At 37.4% G+C, this 20,906-nt stretch overlaps 1 protein-coding gene across 14 annotated transcripts in view; it reads left to right on the forward strand.

Annotated features, from left to right (window-relative positions):
* Window positions 1-20,906, forward strand: part of GRIA4 (glutamate ionotropic receptor AMPA type subunit 4) — a 377,193-nt gene that overhangs the window by 248,228 nt on the left and 108,059 nt on the right. For all 14 annotated transcript variants that reach the window (XR_012028564.1, XR_012028563.1, XM_072821787.1 and 11 more), the window contains one exon: window positions 10,623-10,807. Coding sequence is in view for 12 of the 14 variants with exons in the window: in XM_072821787.1 (XP_072677888.1) it covers window positions 10,623-10,807 (185 nt within the window). In the remaining 2 variants the exon portion in view is untranslated. The remainder of the gene's footprint in view (window positions 1-10,622; window positions 10,808-20,906) is intronic.

Genomic DNA, 20,906 nt, shown 5'->3' on the forward strand with positions numbered 1-20,906 from the left:
CCTTTGAGTGAGTGTTTTGTATTTTGGGGATAAATATCCAGTATCATGATTACTGGATTGTAATCATGGATAGTTCTATTTTTGAGGAACCTCCATACTGTTCTCCAGGGTAGCTACACCAGTTTGCATTCCCACCAATTGCGTTAAAGGGCTCCCCTTTCTCCACATCCTCACCAATGCCTATTGTTTTTTGTGTTTTCAATTTTAGCCATTCTGACAGGTGTGAGGTGGTATCTCATTGTATGTTTGATTTGCATTTCCCTGATAATGAGTGATGTTGAGTATCTTTTCATGTCAGTTGGCCATCTGGTTGTCTTATTTGGAGGACTCTCTGTTCATATCTTCTGCCTATTTTACTTGCATTATTTTTGGGATGTTGAGTTGTATACATTCTTTATATATTTTGGATAATAACCCTTTATCAGATATGTCATTTGCAAGTATTTTCTCCAACTTGGTAGATTGCCTTTTAGTTTTATTAATTAATTTCCTTCACCGTACAGAGATTTTTATTTTGATGTTGTCCCAATGAGATAAGTCTTCTAAAATGACCTAAGGCTAAAGCTGAGGTTTCAATTAGAGGTTGCAAGAATTAGGATGGGGGGTGGAGGGAGGAAAGAGAGAGACTACTGGGGGATGGGGGAGTCTCTAGGGCAAGGCATTCAGATCATTTCACTCTGATCCAGGTGGTGACCTGAGAGCCACAGCGGCAGGGACCATGCCACCTCCAGCCTGACAGGAAGGATCATGGGAGATAGAACTGTCACCCTGTGAAGGCTTGGGTCAGAGCCCGGGGTCTTTCCCCTCATGGCATTCATTGAGTTGTTTCAGTTCCTGGGAGATGGGCAGAGGCTGATCCATGAAGGGGATGGGTGTGAGGGCTCTTGCAGGTTTTTGTAAGCAGTGATTTCATTAAAAAAATAAAACAATAAAAAAAAAGCAAGCAAGTATGAAGAATATAGACTTTCTCAGCTCCAGAGATAGCCTTTGGAGCACATCAAGCAAGAGAGAAAGAATCTGGTTTATTGGGCAAACTGCCAATATTTAGTGTGACTTGAGCAATGTGTAGCTCAGAGAGACAGTGAGAGAGTGGTGTGGAAAAATAAGTGCCACTCCCACCATCACTTCTGTCTTGTTCTTCCTTCATTTTTCTTTATAGAAGTCACCACCTCTTGTCATTATGCTCTAAATGTACTTGTGCGTTTGTTTATTGTCTACCTCAGCCCTGGAGCATGAGCTTCATACAGGTAGGCACATTTTACTGTGTTTGTTATTTCGTATCTGCAGACCCTGGAACAATGGTCTGGCATACGGTAGACACTCAATAAATATTCATTGAATGAAAATGAAAGAATAAGTAGGGACTTGTTTATGGAAGATCTTAAATACTGTATTTGGGGAGGAATAACAGGATTGACTTGAGATGAGGGTAGAGAAAAGTGACAAGTTTGAGAGTATCTTCTGGGTTTCTGACTAACCCGAGTTCTTGGCTAATAACCAAATACATAATTTAAGAGTAAGGGTTAAATTTTTGTTTTCATTTTTGAGAGGGTATGGGATGTTGAGTTATGCATTAGGAGTCTCCCAGAGCTATAGGGAAGAATTCCCTTGCTTACCAAGAATTCACAAAGTACATCCCTCAAATGGACATTCAGTCCACCATGGGGAATGAAGGTGGTTTTTCTTAACAGCTATGGAGAAGTATACTATATGTAATAAAATCCCGCATTAATCATCTCCATTGCATAGAAGTCAAAAGTGGATGATTAAGGAGTTAGATACCCTGCCTCAGAACCATATAGTTGAAAGTGACTGAGTCGACCACTGAATCCATCATTTGTCACTTGGCATGCTATTCAAGAAATCACTCTTTCTTTAGATGATCACCTCAGTGTCATTTCCCCACTAAAGAAATTTAATAGTGAGTAATCAAATGCATTCACTCTCAGTCACTGACATGAGTTTACAATTACTTCTTGGAATTGAGCAAGCCTCAGTGGGATATAAAAATTAGGCTAATCATATGGTGAATACTTACTTCATCCTGGGTTTGTTCCCGCTAGGAGCAGAAATTATCTCAATAATTGTATGCAAATCCTTTCACCAGAATCATCTAAAGAAAATTATGTACTGCTATTTCTTTTCTAAAGAAAAGACAAAAGTAACATTTTAAAATATCACTTTCGAAACAACCAAAATGAATGGTTTTGGCTTTGTGTATAAAAGCCAGATCCAAATTAATATTATTTACAGTACACAGTCTGGCATGTGACTATAACAAACTGATATTTAATATGTTGTGTAACACTTCTATGTGTTTTGTTGCTAGTGATTGCCTTCATGATTAATTAATGAGATGTATTGGACTCAGACTTCAACATAGGGTAGAATAAATTAATTGGTCTTTTAAGAACCAGAATTCTATGTGGAGCATTGGCTATCCTTAACCAATGAACCAGATTTTCAGGCTTAGCTGAAGATTTGTTTTTATAAACCAAAAGTTTTTCTGTTTTTAGCAGTTAGAATAGAGTTCTTTCTAAAATGGATTTCAAACTTCCTTTAATTCTGAATTTTTTGAGGCTTATTTCAGCCTGTGTTAATGACTCAAGATGGTTGCTATAAAGATTGGTAATGAAAAGTATAGAACAATTTCTGTGAATGCCCTAAGGGGTACTGAGATGTGCAAAGCTCTTGGCTCCTACAACTCATGACCTCCCTGCGCCCTGGTTTGGGAGTTCTTACATTTACCTGCCACATCATTTTAGCATCTAAATGCATAAATTAAGTAGTTTTCAGGCCTCCCTAATTACACTGAATATTATTTATCATCAATTCAGAAGCCATTTCTGCACTGAAATAGAAAACATTGCTGAAATTTGAATATTTTAGACTAACAAAAATGGTAGTCTTGTATGGCTCCAACCTGATAAAATGAAAAATCTCCCGGTTCTTCAATGGTTGAGAACAAAATGAGGGGGAAATTAGTGAATTTAGAGAAAGGCAAGCAATTGACTTTGTCCTTTTCTTCCCATTTGTTTGAGAACTACTGTGGATTGGAGGATTCACTGCATTACACCTAGATTCATTTTAGTAGCCTCCAATTTGGATTCCCTTTCTTCCTTCTTTGAGTCCATCATTACAAAAGTGTAAGAAAGCAAGTTTATAATTATCTTTTCTCTGCTCCAAAGCCTCCAGTGTTGCCCTGTGACCAGTGAAGTAAAATTTAACTTTCAGTTTTTAATTCAGACCCACCGGGAGAGTTCTCTAGGTCAACACAGCCTCAACCTTCCTTTCCAGTCTCATCTCCAGCTCTCCCTGTCCGCTAACACAGGGTGCCAGAGCCCCTCCACTTGAGAATGGAGGATCTGAGTTCACATCACAGCTCCGCCACTTGTTAGGGTGATGATTTAACGTGCATCACATAGCCCACATTTATCTCCGTTCCTTCACCTACAGGATGGGGATAATCACACCTCCTTCACAGAGATCTCCTGAGGTCCAACTGTATTGTCAAATGATAATAAAGCCTAGTATGTTTATGAATCCACTACTCCAGCAAACCAGTCTCCTAACTATTGGTAATCTATAAAGCATTCTTCAAACTTTCTGCCGCTTTGCCTTTGGCTCCTATCCTCATCACTGTCTCTATTTTCAGACCTTCCCCATTGTCACCTATCATTCTCTCCACAGAGAAGGCCTCTCTACCAGGGGCTCTATCCCTCCTCTCAACTCAATACTTTTCTTTCCCAGAGTGTTGCCATACTGAATAATCTTCACATGCAAAATTAGGTCTTAAGTACTTTAAATGCTTAATATGAGACAAACATTATTTGTCTGCCTATTAATTCATAAGTTTATATTTTAATCTCTGTATAAAGACAATGATTGGAGCACCTGGTTGGACCAGTCAGTTGAGTGTCTGACTCTTGATTTTGGCTCAGGTCATGATCTCGAGGTCTTACATCCAGTTCCACACTTAGCAGTCTGCTTGGGATTCTCTTTGTCTCCCTCTCCCTTTCCCCCGCCCCTCGTCCCTCTCTCTTCCTCTAAAATGGGTAGATAAATGTGGTTTTTTTTTTTTAAGATACATGGAGTGCAAGTCCAAATTGTGAACTTCTTATACTGTGATAGAAAAGAAATAGATATTATCAGAACTGTGAATTTTATATATTGTGATATTTAAAATTGATACAAAATCTTGATTTAGGAACAAAATGATAACTGTATAGAAATAATGCCTGACATTTATTCTAAGTAGGAAACTAATCTTTAGTTATTCGAGTTAAAAATCATGCAAAATTTTCAAGAATGCCTTTCTTGCATGAAAAGAGATTGTAATCCACTATGAAAAGATACTCACAAATGCTCACAGTGCTAGGGAGATAAACTCTGGAGGTGAACTTGGGAAGATATCCAGTTTATTCTTAGTGTTTATTCAAAATCTACAAAGGTGGTCTCTAGAAAAATGGATGCCTGTAGCAAGAGAGAAAATTGAGTCTCTCAAACCTGTGACAATCTAGCATTGGTTTGGGTGAGAAAGCAGGTGGCTGCCAGGCCTTGTCACCATAAGTCACCCAACATCTGAAATCCACATAGAAAAATATGTGGGGCATCAAAAAAGACCTAACTGCCTTCTGGAAACAGGAGTAAAATGACCACCAATAGAACAGATTGATGTTATGCCCAAATCCTCCTCATCCGTATTGCTTGTGTTTCATCAGTGGCCAAGTTGAGTTATCCTTCCCCCTTCATCTAGAATCCACTCTCCTTCTCTGTCATCTCACTTGGATTACATCCATATAGCCTCTGAATCGGTGTCCCATTTCTTGTTACTTATGAACCCTCTAATTCCCACACCTCAGCTGAATGATCACTCGACAGCACATTTGTCATTCTCTTCCTGAAGTCCTTGAGGAATATCCTTGAGGAATAAAGACCAAATTCTGTGATGTGATGGATAAAGCCCTCATGACAAGCCCTTTGCCTGCTTAGCAGCCTTCCCGCAGTCCACACCAAATCTGCCCATACCCTCTTTGTTCTTCCAAACACATGAGATAAACTGAAGTATTTGAGGTTCCTCAATGTGACCTGCTGTGCTGCTTCTTATCACTGAGCCCTTTAACATTAGCCTCCTCTCTGTGAAATCGCCACTAGTTCATTCATGCATTCCGATAACTCTGCCGAGCATCTACTGAGCACTCAGTGGACAAAGAAGGCCTGTGCACAGAAGTAGTCCCTGTCTTTTATTTATTTATTTATTTATTTATTTATTTATTTATTTATTTATTGGAATTCATGAGAGACACAGAGAGAGAGGTGGAGACATGGGCAGAGGAAGAAGGAGGCTCCCTGCAGGGAGTCCGATGTGAGACTCAATTCCACAACTTCGGGATCACAACCTGAGCCAAAGGCAGATGTTCAACCACTGAGCCACCCAGGTCCCCCAGAAGTAGTCCCTGTCTTCATGGAGCCTACAGCATAGTGGAAGGCAAAGACGCTAATCAGATCGTCATTCATCTATATAGTTAGTAACTACGGTAAAAATCTCTGAAGGAAATGTACAGAAAAGTATAAGAGCTTGAAGAACTAAGAGGGGAAAGTGAGCTAGTCAGGGGATAAGTAATGCTTGCAATGGGTTCCAAAAGATAAAAGAAGGCAAAAGTAGAAGGAAGCATTTTTTTTTTTTTGAAGGAATGGTAGCATTGTGCAAAGGCACTGAGGTAGAGATGCATGTTGCTGCTGGAGGGTAGAAAACAAAGATATTAATGGTCTGAAATGATACTAGAAAGAGAGAGAGGAGACAAATATGATTTGGGTATGCATCAGAGACGAATAAGAAAATACAGGGCACTGCAAGGAAGTGCCATAGAGTTTCTGACTATAAAAATCAGTCTCGTATGTAAACAAGTGATTATATAAATGAATAGGTTCAGCCATTCTTTGTACTGAAATAGAATTCTCCAGTGGCCTGATTCTAGAAAAGTCCAAGAGAATTAAGAAAAAAACAGTGTTAGGGCATGCCTGGAGGGAAGTGTTCAGTGCCTTGAACCTGTGGCCAATGGTTGAAAACATTTGCCATATGCCTGTATTGAGGGTTAGGTTCAGTGGCAACTCACAGAAACTCTAGAGATTTAGATTACCAAATTTACCTGTAAGATAGCATCTGAATTAAACATGCACACTGAAGTGTTGGTTTCAGAAACAATAAATGTTCTTGTTGGAAAATGAAAGAGGCTTTAGGGAAAATCTAGGTCCCAGAATGACCATCCTTATAGATGGATTTCCTATTTTTACTCTTGATTGAAGACAAGGGAAAACTCAAGACATCGCATCTTATATCAGGTTTGCATGTGTGGCCTCAAACTGTAGAAGTTAGAAGATCTTTGTTTATTTTCTCTATGCCCTTCTTGAACTGTGGCATAAAATAAATGCTGTAGTCACAGCTGCTGATAATTTTGCCTGAGCTACAATGTTGGTTACTCCTCTGTGCGCTGAGACCTTGGAGTCCAGACAGTAGCCTTTGAACACGTTATTTTGGTGCTAAGCTGCTTTGGAAAGAGTCCAAACTAAATGGTTGCTAAATCTGTTCTGCAGTTCTAGCATGGTGGCATTCAATGCAGTGAGGATTACAGAATCTTGTTCTGCCCTAAGACTGAGGTTAATACGCAGCACGAAGCATCCTTCCAGACATACACACCTTTATCTTCAGATACACTAGCTGGGGATGCAGGAAGCTGTGCCCAGCCTGGAGAAACCAATAGTGTAGTGGTAGGTACCTGCATAACAGTTCACGAGGCTGAAGGGAGGGTTTGTATTTGGAATAAACACAAGCAAATGCTGTGTCCTTGTGCTGCTTCTCCTTTTGAAGCTCATCAACACCCCATCATGGAACAGACCCAGTCCTCTCCTTGGGTTCCCACGACCATGACCTTGATGTTTCTCCGTCCCATGCCCAACATACTGGTTCCCACGACTGAGGAATGTCTCCATCCCATCGTCATCATAATGGCACACCTTCATCTCATTACTTCGTGATCCTGATGATACTCCCTGATCATGCCCATATTATCACCTCTTCTCATTGTCTTCTCAATTTCTGAGCCGTCGGAAATATGACTTCTGTACCCAGCATTCCATGGTTGCAACTCCTGTTCATGCACCAGTGAACTTCTAATTAAAAAGCACTATAGGCACTTCTCTGTCTTTATCTAAGTGAAGTTTTATTTTTTTACAGCTTACGGATAGCTCTCTTCCATTTGAAATTATATCCACCCTGACATAAATTCCTCCTGATTCTCCTCCTGCTCCTCTGTGTACAGATAGTTGAATCAAATAACTCTTGAAAGGGAGAACATCAAATAAATAAAACCCAGCTTGTGTTGCTAGCAGCCTCATCTCTGGATGGTACTACTCATCCAAAATAGGTCATTCTCCATGGATGGTATAAAAATCGTTGCTATGTGCAGATGCAATAGTTCAGTACTGCTCACATCACTATGATCAATTATCAGCATAATTGATAATATCATTACATGGCATAATAACATTTAAAAAATACTTGTATGTGCAACTGATAGTGTTATTTAATAACTATCAAAGTCTTTAATTATTTACCATAATACAGTAATGTGATTTTGTTCTTGGTACACTTTCACCACTATTCTAAAAGAATTATTTTGGTTGTTTATATAGTAATGGGTAATTTGGGTAATGCTTAGTTACTTAGTAAGTGACTACATAGTTAATTCCTTATAGAGACAAGAATCATGTCTTTATCTTGGCAAACCTTAAAGAGTCTTGGATGACAAGTTTTCAGTAAATTATATTGAATTAAAATGTTAGGCAGCTTCTTAAATTCAAAGCAAGACTTAAAAGATCCTTTAACAGTAGTAAAGTCTCCATTAGTTTTATGATGTTCACGTAACACTGCAGTATTCATGGCCAACAATATCACATTACAGATTCTCTAATAACTAGGAGATACAAATCATAGCTGGATGTAGAATTAGTATGACAGGACTTGTGATTTTCTAGTTTATGTAACAGCTAAGTTGCATAATCATAGATTCAACAGCAGTATTTTCTCCAAGTCACAATATATTCCCAACTATCTTGGCAAATAAATAAGACACACACATTTGAGTAGCAATGAATAAGAGAGCATATGAAAATCAAACATAGCTTATAAAAGAATTCAAGCTTCCAACCTATAACTGCATGTCCTTTGCACTGCATTGAAAAGATGCCATTTATTTCTGACTATGATTAATGGTTTCTTTTAGGCAGCCAACTTTCTTTGCCATTTAGCAAAGATTGTGTCCTAGGGTTTTGTCTTATTTCAATCCTAGTGTCATTTGTAAATCTGACAAATCGGATAACAAAATGTTGAATTTGAATTATAGTTTTGGTTTATTAGTGTGAATCTTGAAATATCTCTTATGCAACTGGGGACATATATGAATTTCATTGAAGGTTTATGGCTGTACATTCTGTACAAGTCCTGTAGTCAGGAAAGTGACAACCTGGGTGGCTAGTAGTGACATGAAGCCTGATAGCCACACGATGCGAAGAATAAAAAAATAAATTAAAAGGCAATATATAAAGAATCATACCAAGCTGTGAATTGACCCCAGGGAGCAGGGCGCCTACTTCAATGTGCACGGCCAGTATTTATCATTTTTTTACAGCATGCAAAAAAATCAGATGAAATGTCTTTGAATTATTTTGGTATGACAATAAATAAAAGGAGAAAGAGGAAAAGTAAGACGTCAATTGGTATTTTCTAAAAGAGCATGTTCATAGGTGTCAAAAATGAATAAAGGGGACATTGCCTTGCTTCCTATCAGAGACCAAGTCCCAGTAACAGAATAAATGAGGCATGGACATGTACATTAAGATAGCACTCAGAGCATCCTGGTACATACGTGTCAAAAAGAAAACAAGGGAAAGAGTACTGGACTTGGAATGGGGCCTGAGGAGAATCCAGGTAAGTTCGAAAGACAAGTCACAGTCATGCCTTACAAAATGGAGCAATAGTTGGATCAGAATAATTTTAGAGTAATTAAATGCCCTTTTTCTTCCTCTTTGGGGAATTTTTTTTTCTTTTAGTTAAAAATGAATCCTGATTGCCACAGTATTTCATTTGGCAGGATATCAGGTAATTCATATTTCAAATATGATCACATCATCAGTTCCATCTGTTAATATTAACCGAGTATTCCATAATATTTGAAACTCTGACTTGTAGAAAATATACCTGAAAATGAAAATCGTTGAATCTGAGAGATTCATACCTATCAAACACCTGAATAAATGCCCTCTTATCCTGCAAGTGTTGTGTATTCATTGTAAGTCTTCACTTTTAATCCACCGGCTTCTATACTCTTAACTTCAGGAACCAAGGGAGGAAGAAACCACAGTCAGCTGCCATACAATGAGTTCTTAAAGAGGACTGGCATATTTTTTGTGCTCTGCCCAAGGAGAAAAAAAAATGACTGCCTACCAGGCTTTGATTCTAACCAGTTCTTATTTATTGGTGATTCATAGTTTCAAAGATGCTTCCTTTTTTCTTACACTCCAATTGAAAACCAAAAAGCAAGATTTCAAAACAGTGTTGGCATGAAGAAACACTGCTGGTGCTGTGTCCCTAAGAGTGCCCCCAGCTTCCTTAAAGCAGTCACTACAATCTCTGACTCCCCTCCTGTCCCGTGCTGGTTGATGCAGAGAGATCTGGACCAATGACAGGGCGCAGACCACCCCATTCCCTGGAAGGCTGTCTCCAGCTAATGAACACTCCTCCTTTTTCAGCAAGCTTGGATAAGTCTTCTCATCTGCAAGTTGCTGCTCCTCTTTTCCATGTCCCAGCCAGGCAAATTTAACCAAACGTTTCATTGGGCCAATGCTGGAACCAGAGTACAGCTACCATTATAGTGCTCGAAACTAAGTTGCATGTGATTACTTAAATGTCATTCTGCTCTACTGGATTATGAGTTTGAATGTCTGGTGCTTCACCTACTAGCCGTTCAATTCACCCGCAGTCCACATCATCCCCCTGCTAAGAGACAAATCTTTAAATAACACCTTCTCTCCCAGAAAGGCAGTGGGGATTGGGGAAACAAATAATAATGGCTCCTCCATTCACAATAATGGGTTGTTAATACATACTGTTGCATTGTTTTTTTATGTCATCTTTTCCACAGCTGAACTCAAAAATGTCCTTACTACCTTGCTCAAGGAGAACATCAAAATAGTTCAAAATTAATTCTGTTCATTGAGTAGAATTAACAAAAAGAATTTATGAAATTGTTATTGACGACAGGTGGTATTGAATTTGGTTTTTGCTTTATCTCGACAATTATGTAAAGCAATATAACGTTCTCCAGTAGGAGATTTTGAGAGCTTACTCAAGGCATGCATGGTGTTCTTCCTTTATTCAAGCAATAGTTTTAAAGGGGTATTGCCCCAAGTAAAGAAAGTGAAAACCACTCAGATTTTTAAATTTCTAAGCATTTGTTGTATATCTGCAGCATAAAAATGTTGATGTAGACTCAGTGCCTGCATAGGTTATTACAGAGGAGCAAATGTATTTTTTAGTAACCCTTCTGGATTTCTTTCCCCACTAGGGTACTCAATACTTCAAGCTATTATGGAAAAAGCAGGACAACATGGTTGGCATGTCAGCGCCATCTGTGTGGAAAATTTTAATGATGTCAGCTATAGACAACTTCTAGAGGAACTTGACAGACGACAAGAGAAGAAATTTGTAATAGACTGTGAGATAGAGAGGCTTCAAAACATATTAGAACAGGTAAGTCCTGCAGTTTATATTATTACTACCCTAGACCTTCTACAAAAAATTGACTTTTGATTTACTTTTTCCCATCAATATTTTCTCCAAACCATTTAGTCTGAAGTGCAGAGTTCAGGAGTTGTCATTCTATGATTCATCTGCAAGACTAAGTCATAATCCTGTATCACTAAAGGCCATTTTGGTTCTTAGATCTCCGTGCAGCAAGGAGCACTGTTTCTCACACATTTTTAAGACCTACCATAGAAAGAACCTTTTGTGGATCACCCAGAGCTCTTGGCCTCATATTCATTAAACATTAATTTTGCAGATTAATGCCTCTAGGATCTTAGAAATTTTAGTATTCGTGACTGCGTGCTTTTTCTAATCTTTAAAAAATAGCTACATGAGAACTAACAACATGAAATAGTGGGGCAGCCCAGGTGGCTCAGCAGTTTACAGCTGCCTTTGGCCCAGGGCATGATCCTGGAGTCCCGGGATTGAGTCCCGCGTCGGGCTTCCTGCTTCTCCCTTTGCCTGTGTCTCTGCCTCTCACTCTCTCTGTGTCTCTCATGAATAAATAAATAAAATCTTTAAAAAAAATGAAATAGTAAAGCAATTACATAAAAGAAAATTAAATGGCATATGGTATATAGCATATCTTCTTCTAGATGTTTTAAGTGCCTTAGCACCACTGTGAAGATGGTTTTCAACTCTCTTCACAAATGAAGACTCCTTTAATAAACCTTTCAATAAATATTTGTTGATTTGATTTGAAGTAGACAGGAAAAGACAAAAATTGAGCTTTGTTATTGTGTTAAATGACAGGAAAATATCATCAACTAATGGTAACATTTGCCTTCCTCCTGACCCTACATCTCATAAGCCTCAACCTGTATTTGGCCAAAATTGCAGTGACTGAATGCCACCTAGTGGTTTCAGGAATGTTTGCTCCTGTTTACCTAAAATCAGTCACTCTGGCTGAGCCAATTTTGTCTTGAAATCTTTGTTGGTTACTTTGTCACATAAATTTGCATAATGGTATGATTTGGTGTGTAGTAGTAAAATTAGAAATTTGTAGATTTATTTATGACAATAACTTAAGTACTCAACTAGAAAAATCAAAACCAAAACATGTTTCAGAGATTCCTCCTGAATATCGAAAGGCCCCAAACGAGATGGCTTCTAGTTTCCCTCCTCAACTATATCAGAATTTGTAGAAGTTAAAAGTAAAAAAGCATGCGGTATTTCTTTTCAAGATCTGGTGACGTTTGTACTGTAAGAGGAGATCAGCATTACTTCTGTTAACTTTTCCTAGAAGAAGAAAAAAAAACTCAATTGAAGAAATATGTTTATATTATATTGGAAGACATTAATTATAAAACTGTATGTCACTGAGGTTTATTCCTGAGGGACTCCAAAAAAATCATTCAGGTTGTAGCTATGCAAGGTAAATGGAATTTTTAAGTGTGTATTTATGGAACCCAAAAATAAACTTTCTTATGTTCTTTTAAGCAAGACAGTTGAGCTCCCTGCTGCTCCCACCTGTGTTGAGAGTTTGAGTTGTTTGATGTGAACAGCTGAAGCTGTAAATACCTCCTCATGAATCCCAAGAGCAGTCAATTTTAAGAACTGCCTGGATTGCCAAGTTCCTGTCAGAGGGCAATAAAGGCTCAGAAAGACCCTCACTTAGCCCCTGTGCTTTAAAGCCTGTGTCTGGAGCAGGCAGTAGAGCACCTACAGCACACTGACCCATTTCAGAGGCTTAGCTGGTTTCTAAGGCTCTGCAGGCCCCAGTGCTTTGGATAAACTCTTACAACAAGCCTTAAATAAATCTTGCTAAGGGATCAAGACATCTTTATTTTGTCATCTCAAAAATATTGGTTTTATATTCTTTAGCCTTATTGAGAGATGACTAACATGCAACATGTGTAAGTTGAAGGAGACAGGATGGTATTTTGATACAATACACTAATGTATTGTGAAGTGTTTACCACAGCAGGGCTGACAAATGAACAATTCCAGCTCTTCACAAGGTTATCATTGGGGGGGGGGGCGTATTTAAGATCTACTCTCCCAACAACTTTCAGATATATAATACAGTATTGTTAGCCATGGTCACTGTGCTATACAGTAGATCCCCAGAACTTAGAAAATTTGAGTGTCTGCCTTTTCTGTTTCTCTTCTTGCTGAATTCTAAAAGGTTTCTTTTCTCTAATGACCGCATAGTAGTAATGAGACTTTGTCCCTTTCTCATGCCTCTCAAGTATAAGCCGAGTCAATTGTACATCTACTATATTATGAGAATGTAATATACTCTAAATTATCCGATAAAATTTTCCCCAGGAAAAGATGTTTTCGGATTCTGAACGTGATTTTCTTTTACTGCCTATACTGTAATTCCTTGTAACTTTAACCCAAATCATTTTTAATGTTTGTTGGTTTTACTCTTGACTCATCGAAACACAGGAGCTAATCCAAACTGTGTCAAGAGTTTCTTCATGTACTTTAATACCCTTCTATTTCTACATCTTCTATAATAAGTTGAGATAATAGTGGGAAACAATTTCAGAGAATCAACCAATGCATTTTTTAAAAAGTAAAATGCTAAATAATCTTGGCCAGAAAAATGCTTTTGAGAAGAAGTAGTCTTTTTTCATAAAATAGTGAAGTAAATATGATGAAAATAATGGGATGTGTTAGTATATTATAGAAAGATGAGCATACTTCATATTGGCATGTTGTCAATAAATACTTTGTTGCTATTTTAATTTGTATCATTTTTCAAAAACATAATGGAAATGGCTCACACAATTTTCTCTTAAAATCTGTAAATGGATAACTGTGTTTAGAGAAGCACTTCATCTTTTGTACGTTTTCACAATTATTTCTATGCCATATTAGTTCTTATAAATGCATTACAGTTTATTCTTTTAACAATATCTCTTTTCTTTAATCACTGCACAAAAGAGTTATAAGATGTATCAGAATTTTCAAATTAATTAAAATTAGTTGTTTTAAAAATTTTACATTATCTTCCTAACTTAATTATAAATAGTCTAAGGCAATAGATCTCAAACAATACCAAGCTTAACAATCACCTGGGGTGAGGTGTCAGCTTTGCTAAAAATGCAGAATTTTACCACTATCTTTAGATAGTTTGCTTGAAAAAGTTGGGCCTGGACCAAAACACTTCCATAAAAACAAAACAACTAGAAATCTGTGATAAGGACAATAAAGCTAAGATATTTATTAAAGCTAAAGTCTTGTCTAAAAAGGGTGAATAAACTGTTTTATATCTATACTTTTAAATGTGCCCTTTATTTTTATTTAATTTTCTTGAGTTTCAGTGGATTTATTTTTTTTAATATTTCAAGTTCTCATTTAAATTCTAGTTAGTTAACAGTATAATACTAGTTTCTGAGGTAGAATTTAGTGATTCATCACTTACGTATAACAACCAGTGCTCATCACAAATGCCTCCTTCATGCCCATCACTCCTCCAGCCCATCCTCCACCCACCTCCCTCCAGAAACCTTCAGTTTGTTCTCTATAGTTAAGAATCTGTTTTATGGGGGATCCCTGGGTGGCGCAGCGGTTTGGCGCCTGCCTTTGGCCCAGGGCGCGATCCTGGAGACCCGGGATCGAATCCCACATCGGGCTCCGGTGCATGGAGCCTGCTTCTCCCTCTGCCTGTGTCTCTGCCTCTCTCTCTCTCTCTCTGTGACTATCATGAATAAATAAATAAAATCTTTAAAAAAAAAAAAGAATCTGTTTTATGGTCTACCACCGTCTCTTTTTTTTTCTCTCTGCCCTTTGTTCATCTGTTTTGTTTCTTGAATTCCACATCTGAGTGAAGTCATATGGTATTTGTCTTTCTCTGACTGACTTCTTTCACTTAGCATACTACTCTCTAGTTCCATCCACATCATTACAAATGGCAAGATTTCATTCTTTTAATTGCTGAGTAATATTCCATTGTATATATAGACCATGTCTTCTTTATCCACTCATCCAATGAACACTTGGACTGAATCCATAGTTTGGCTATTGTAGATAATGCTGCTTTAAACATTGGGATGCATGTATTCCTTTGAATCACCATTTTTGTATCCTTTGGGTAAGTACCTAGCAGTGCAATTGCTGGATTGTAGGGCAGCTCTATTTTTAACTTTTTGAGAAACTGCCATACTGTTTTCCAGAGTGACACCAGTTTTCATTCCCACCAACAGTGAACGAGGGTTCCCCTTTCTCCACATCCACACCAATACCTGTTGTTTCCTGTATTGTTGAATTTAACCATTCTGACAGGTGTGAGGTGGTATTTCATTTTTGATTTGTATTTCCCTGATAATGAGTGGTATTGAGCATCTTTTCATTTGTCTGTTGGCCATCTGTATGTTTTCTTTGGAAAAACATCTATTCATGTCTTCTCCCCACTTCTTAACTGGATTATTTGGTTTTTGCATGTTGAATTTGATAAGTTCTTTATGGATTTTGGATAATAAAGCTTTATTAAGTATGTCATTTGCAGATAACTTCTGCCATTTCATAGGTTTCCTTTTAGCCTTGTTGACTGTTCCCCTCACTGTGCAGAAGCTTTTTATCTTAAAGAAGTCCCAATAGTTCATTTTTGCTTTTGTTTCCTTTGCCTCTGTGTTGTCTCTAGTAAGAAGTTGTTACAGCTGAGGTCAAACAGGTTGCTGCCTGTGTTCTCCTCTAGGATTTCAATGGTTTCCTATCTCACATTTAGGTCTTTCATTCATTTTGAATATATTTTTGTGTTCGGTGTATGAAGTGGTCCAGTTTCATTCTTCTGCATGTTACTGTCCAGTTTTCCCAACACCATTTGTTGAGAGACTGTCTTTTTTCCATTAGATATTTTTCCTGCTTTGTTAAATATGAGTTGACCATAGAGTGAAAATCGATTTCTGGGTTCTCTCTTCTGTTCTATTGATCTATGTGTCTGTTTTTGTGCCAGTGCCATACTGTCTTGATGACTACAGCTTTGGAACATAGCTTGAAGTCCTGGAATCATGATGTCTCCAGCTTTGGTTTTCTTTTTCAAGATTGCTTTGACTATTCAGGGTATTTAGTGGTTCTATACAAATATTAGGATTATTTGTTCTAACTCTGTGAAAAATGTGGTATTTTGATAGGAATTGCACTGAATGTGTAGATTGCTTTGAGTAGTATGAACATTTTAAAACTATTTGTTCCTCTGATCCACGAGCATGGAATGTTTCTCCATTTCTCTGTGTTCTCTTCAATTTCTTTCATAAGTTGTATAGTTTTCAGTGTACAGATCTCTTACTTCTTTAGTTATGTTTATTCCTAGGTATGTTTTTGGTACAATTGTAAATGGGATTAATTCCTTGATGACACCTTCTGTTGCTTCATTATTGGTGTATAGAAATGCAACAGATTTCTGTACATTGATTTTGTATCCTGTGAGTTTACTGAATTTGTGTATCAGTTCTAGCAATTTTTTGGTGAGCCTTTTATGTTTTCTACATACAGTATCATGTCATCTGCGAATATTGAAGGTTTAACTTCTTTCTTGCCGATTTGGATGCCTTTTATTTATTTTTGTTGTCTGATTTCTGAGGCTAAGACTTGCAGTACTATGTCAAATAACAGTAGTGAGAGTGGACATCCCTGTCTTGTTCGTGACCATAGAGGAAAATCTCAGTTTTTCCCCATTTAGGATGATATTAGTTTTTAGCTGTGGGTCTTTCTTATATGGCCTTCATGATGCTGAGGTATTTCCCTCTATCCCTCCTTTGTTTAGGGTATTTATCAAGAATGGATGTTGTACTTTGTTGAATGCTTTTCCTGCATCTATTGAGAGGATCATATGGATCTTATCCTGTAGTTTATTACTGTGGTATATCACATTGATTGATTCGCAAATATTGAAACCTCCTTGTAGACCAGAAATAAATCCCACTTGATCGTAGTGAATTTTAATGTTCTCTTGGATTCAATTTGCTAGCATCTTATTGAGAATTTTTTCATCTATGTTCATCGGGGATATTGGCCTGTAATTCTCTTTAGTAGAGTCTTTGCTTTTGGAGTCAAGGTAATATTGGCCTCAAAAAATGAGTTTGGAAGTTTTCCTTCCTTGGACTGCTGTTTAAAATAGTGGTTAGCCATATATTCATTCAAGTATCTCAAAACATCACTTTCATAACAACTATTTGAGAATGTAGTTTAAAATATATTGATTTTTCTACTCTAAATTTTACCTTAGGAAAAAAAAAACAGAAGAATTTATATAAATACTACCCACTGAGCCATTAAGGTAATAGAAATATAACAAAACTACAAGGTTAGATTTATTGTCATATTGTTTGTATGAAGCTGCAATAAAACAAGTTGCATTTTTGGCCTTGTAAATCCAATGGGCACTTTGGTCCACTCATCTACAGAAAATAAATGATTAAAAAAAAAAAAACCTAAAAGTACTTTTTGGAATATTTGCTTAATTTGTGATCAATTATTGAAAGTGTCAATTTTTACATTAATATGCCACATTAGACACTAGCATTATTCAACTTACCTAGTTTTCTTCCTGTAACAACAATCAAGTATTTTATAGAATAGCTAAAAATAATATAGCTGGAATCAAAAGAATTGCTTTCATATCAAAATCAGTGCTTTATAGTGGGAGCCTTTCCATATATTATTTTATTTTCACACATATATCTGCTCATTTGAAATCCTGAACTCCACTATTTGCAAAGTCCTAAGAGACTCTAAGACCTTATCAATTGAACACTGAACTACCAGACTGAGTCATATGTTTAACCAGGTAGCAAAAAGGCAAAACAGACTTGATCTTATTGATCTTAACTGTCTTCCTGGACTCAAAAATTACTTGAGCAAAATAGCACTTAAGGCTAATGGTTGCTCACATGTTTTACTCCACCACAAAAAAAAAAAAAAAAAAAAGTCACATAGCTAGATTTCTGTGTTCCTATAGTCTGTGAAACCCTTTTGTTATAACACCTAGCTCATCCTCTGGAATATAGGTATTACACAGACATTAGGGTGGCTTATACTCTCTTCTAGAGGTAGAAGAGAGTTGCTAAACTGACTTACATCCTACCCAAAAAAGATTAATATTTTCACTTTTTAAGAAATGGATAAGAAATATTCAGTTGTTTATTTTTTAAAAGTAAACGGAATAATTTAATGCTTGTGATTCTATTTCTCTTTATGCTGAATAAGGAGCATTATTAGGCTGAGATGATCTTAGAAAATCTTGATTGCTCTAAAACTCAGTAACGCTATTTCCAGTAAAGACTTCCTAATCAATGCATTTGATCCTGAAGCAGTATATAATTTTACACATGGGATACATCTTGAAAGAAAGCATAGAGTGAAACCTCCATCAAGTGGTCCTTTCTGTATATTCATTTATTCTACAAATATTTATTCAGTGCCCACTCTAGGTGTGGCACCAGGCTCTGCTAAAGATAAAATGATGAGCAAAACAGATGCATTTTTTGTCTGGTTAATAACTATTCTCTGGTTAACTAAGGTTTCAACCAAAAGCATTTGCTGAAATCCTACTCACATACATTCTTTCTTTTAGAAATAAAGTATGTAGAAAGTGATCAAGGATCTCATAATGCTTCAGGGATTTTGTTAGGAGTGCCAGGTCTTATTCAATAGATGATGGTGTCAGAGACATTCGGTAGAGAACTAGAACTCTACTGGCCCCAGAACACACCATGGATGTATTTAAGGACCTAACCAAGTATTTATCAGGAGAAGATGACCGGGATTGATCTTACAGTATGAAATAGTTGTTTGACAAAAGAACTGAGAAATTGGCTCCCCAGTATCTCAAATTGCCTCTTTATCGCATACCTCAAACGTAATCGGTGTATCTTTAAGCAGTATTCCCCCTTTCACTATATAAAAGGGAAATTGAGGTTCCCATTAGACACAATGTGACTCCCAGATAATTGGCAAAGCCACTGACCTTCCCATACTGCTTGCAAATTAATCAGAAAAGTCTAAAAGCCATGATTGACCTCTCAGAGGTTTATTGCCTTGCAGGGGGAAGCCAATAATCCTGCCTCGAGGCACCATTAGTTGAAAAGAGGGAAATTTCTCACAAACAGAAATGTGGCCATTTGCACCTAAGTGTGAAAAGTGCACAAGGCCTCAGTTCAATTATGCTAAGTCCAGGGCTGCCTCTTTGGCTAATACAATGCAAGTGAGACGTTAAGTCCAGATAGGAGTTTTGGCAAATTGCCAAAATGTGTGGCAACAGATAATATCTGTTTATTTAGAATCTATGTTTATCTGTTTGTAGAAGTGTCTAACATAAACAACTGCACTAGGTCTAGAACTCTACCCACCTCTACTCCAAAAACATCTGACTTGAATAAATACCAAAAAGAGCCAAAAGAGCCTGCCTCTGTCTGCCAGAACTGGTTGAATCATTATTCAGAAAGAAAGTAGCATTTTATTTACTGTCTGATCACCGTAAGGTCATTTTTTTTTCCCCATACTAAGACCAAAGAAGAAAAAAAAGATCCTCAAAAAACAAAAGTATACGAGACAAAGGAGACCAAAAAACCACCGAAAAAAAGGAAAGCTAGCTTGTCATGAGGAGTGGTCACTACAGACGAGGTCTCATCATTGAAGATAATGGGTTTGATTATTTGAATTGCCTATAGAAGGATCAAGCTGCATGCATTCCGGCAGCAGTAGAGACAGGACCGTCCTGAACTTGATTCCTAACACATTCATTCAACATCTATGTGCCAAACATCATTCCAGACATGATGGGGCTGTACAAAGATGAGCAAAATGTGGTCCCTACTGGGAATGCTTACATGCAAGCTGGTAGCTCGTAAGTATGAATACATAGTGACCAGACAATTTTTGATGGCTTCAGAGTCAGAAATATTACAACATGTGTCAGAAACTCAGAAAATGTGTGACTAAGTAAAATCAAGACAGTCAGAAATTCTCCATGGGAAAACAGACATTTCAATTGAAAATGCATTGTATTTTCCCAGGAACAGAAGAGAGGTAAGCATATTCCAGACAGAAACAACTACAAAGGCAAAGAGTTCTGGGAAAGCTCAGAAGGCAGAGACTCCTATGTGATAAAAATTGGGTAGAGAACAAAGGTAGAAATCCAAATGGCGCAGGAATCAAAGACAATGCTGTAAAGACTTGAGATAGCAGGAATATGGATTTCTTGTGTTACGTGAGTTTAACAATCTGTCTTTGTTGTGGGAATCTTATCCCCCCTCAGAGCAGGGTCTCTATTTACCATTTATGAATACATCCCCAGTGATATGAAAGGGAATCAAAAATAATTGTCGAATACATGAAAGTCTGAATGAGCTTCATTTGAAGACACAGGCAGGAGGTATCTTTTATGTGTTTAAAGGACTAGCAGTCACCAGCACTTGAAGTTTCTGGAGGTAAGCCCTCAATTACCCAAGGAGCTTTCTTGTCCAGAATACCTCACCCACTGAAGCCGGCGGGAAATCTGGGTTTTCTGGTGTTTGTTGTATTGGCTGCAAAAAAGCACAAGAGTTTCATTTCCATATATTAAAGTAACAATGAGTGAGACACAGTGGGAACAAATCAGGCACTCAGAGAAATTACTACAGCAGAGAAATCATATCAGCAATTTCCCGCGCTGGAGCACTTGGCAGAGCTTGCTGCTCTGCTTCATGATAAAGCTGCCTTTGCATATCGAACTCTGCTCAGTCAGGGGCTGCAACAAAGTAAGGAAAACTTAAAAGATGGGAGGTGATGTCTAAAAAGGGGAATTCTACTTCTTTAATCTTACTTTTTAGTTGAATTGATTTGAAAGTGCAAATCCCATTATAATGCCCTGGGTTTGTCGTTTTCATAGAAAACAGAAACATCTTTATAGATCTCGGGCTAGTGCATAGGAAATTTGGCAGGAGTTGGACAGAGTCTCTAATTGTCTTTTAGCAACCGTTACCATGGTTGCAAGTATTCCTCATTTTCTTATAAAGTAAAAAAATAAAAATAAAAAAAGGGAAAATAAAGAAAATAAAGGGCATAAGTTTTTTGAAGAGGAAGGAGAATGTGGTTGTCAGAATGCTAGTACTTT

The sequence above is a fragment of the Canis lupus genome, chromosome 3 (genome assembly GCF_048164855.1).
Source record: "Canis lupus baileyi chromosome 3, mCanLup2.hap1, whole genome shotgun sequence".
In the NCBI taxonomy this organism is placed as follows: domain Eukaryota; kingdom Metazoa; phylum Chordata; class Mammalia; order Carnivora; family Canidae; genus Canis; species Canis lupus.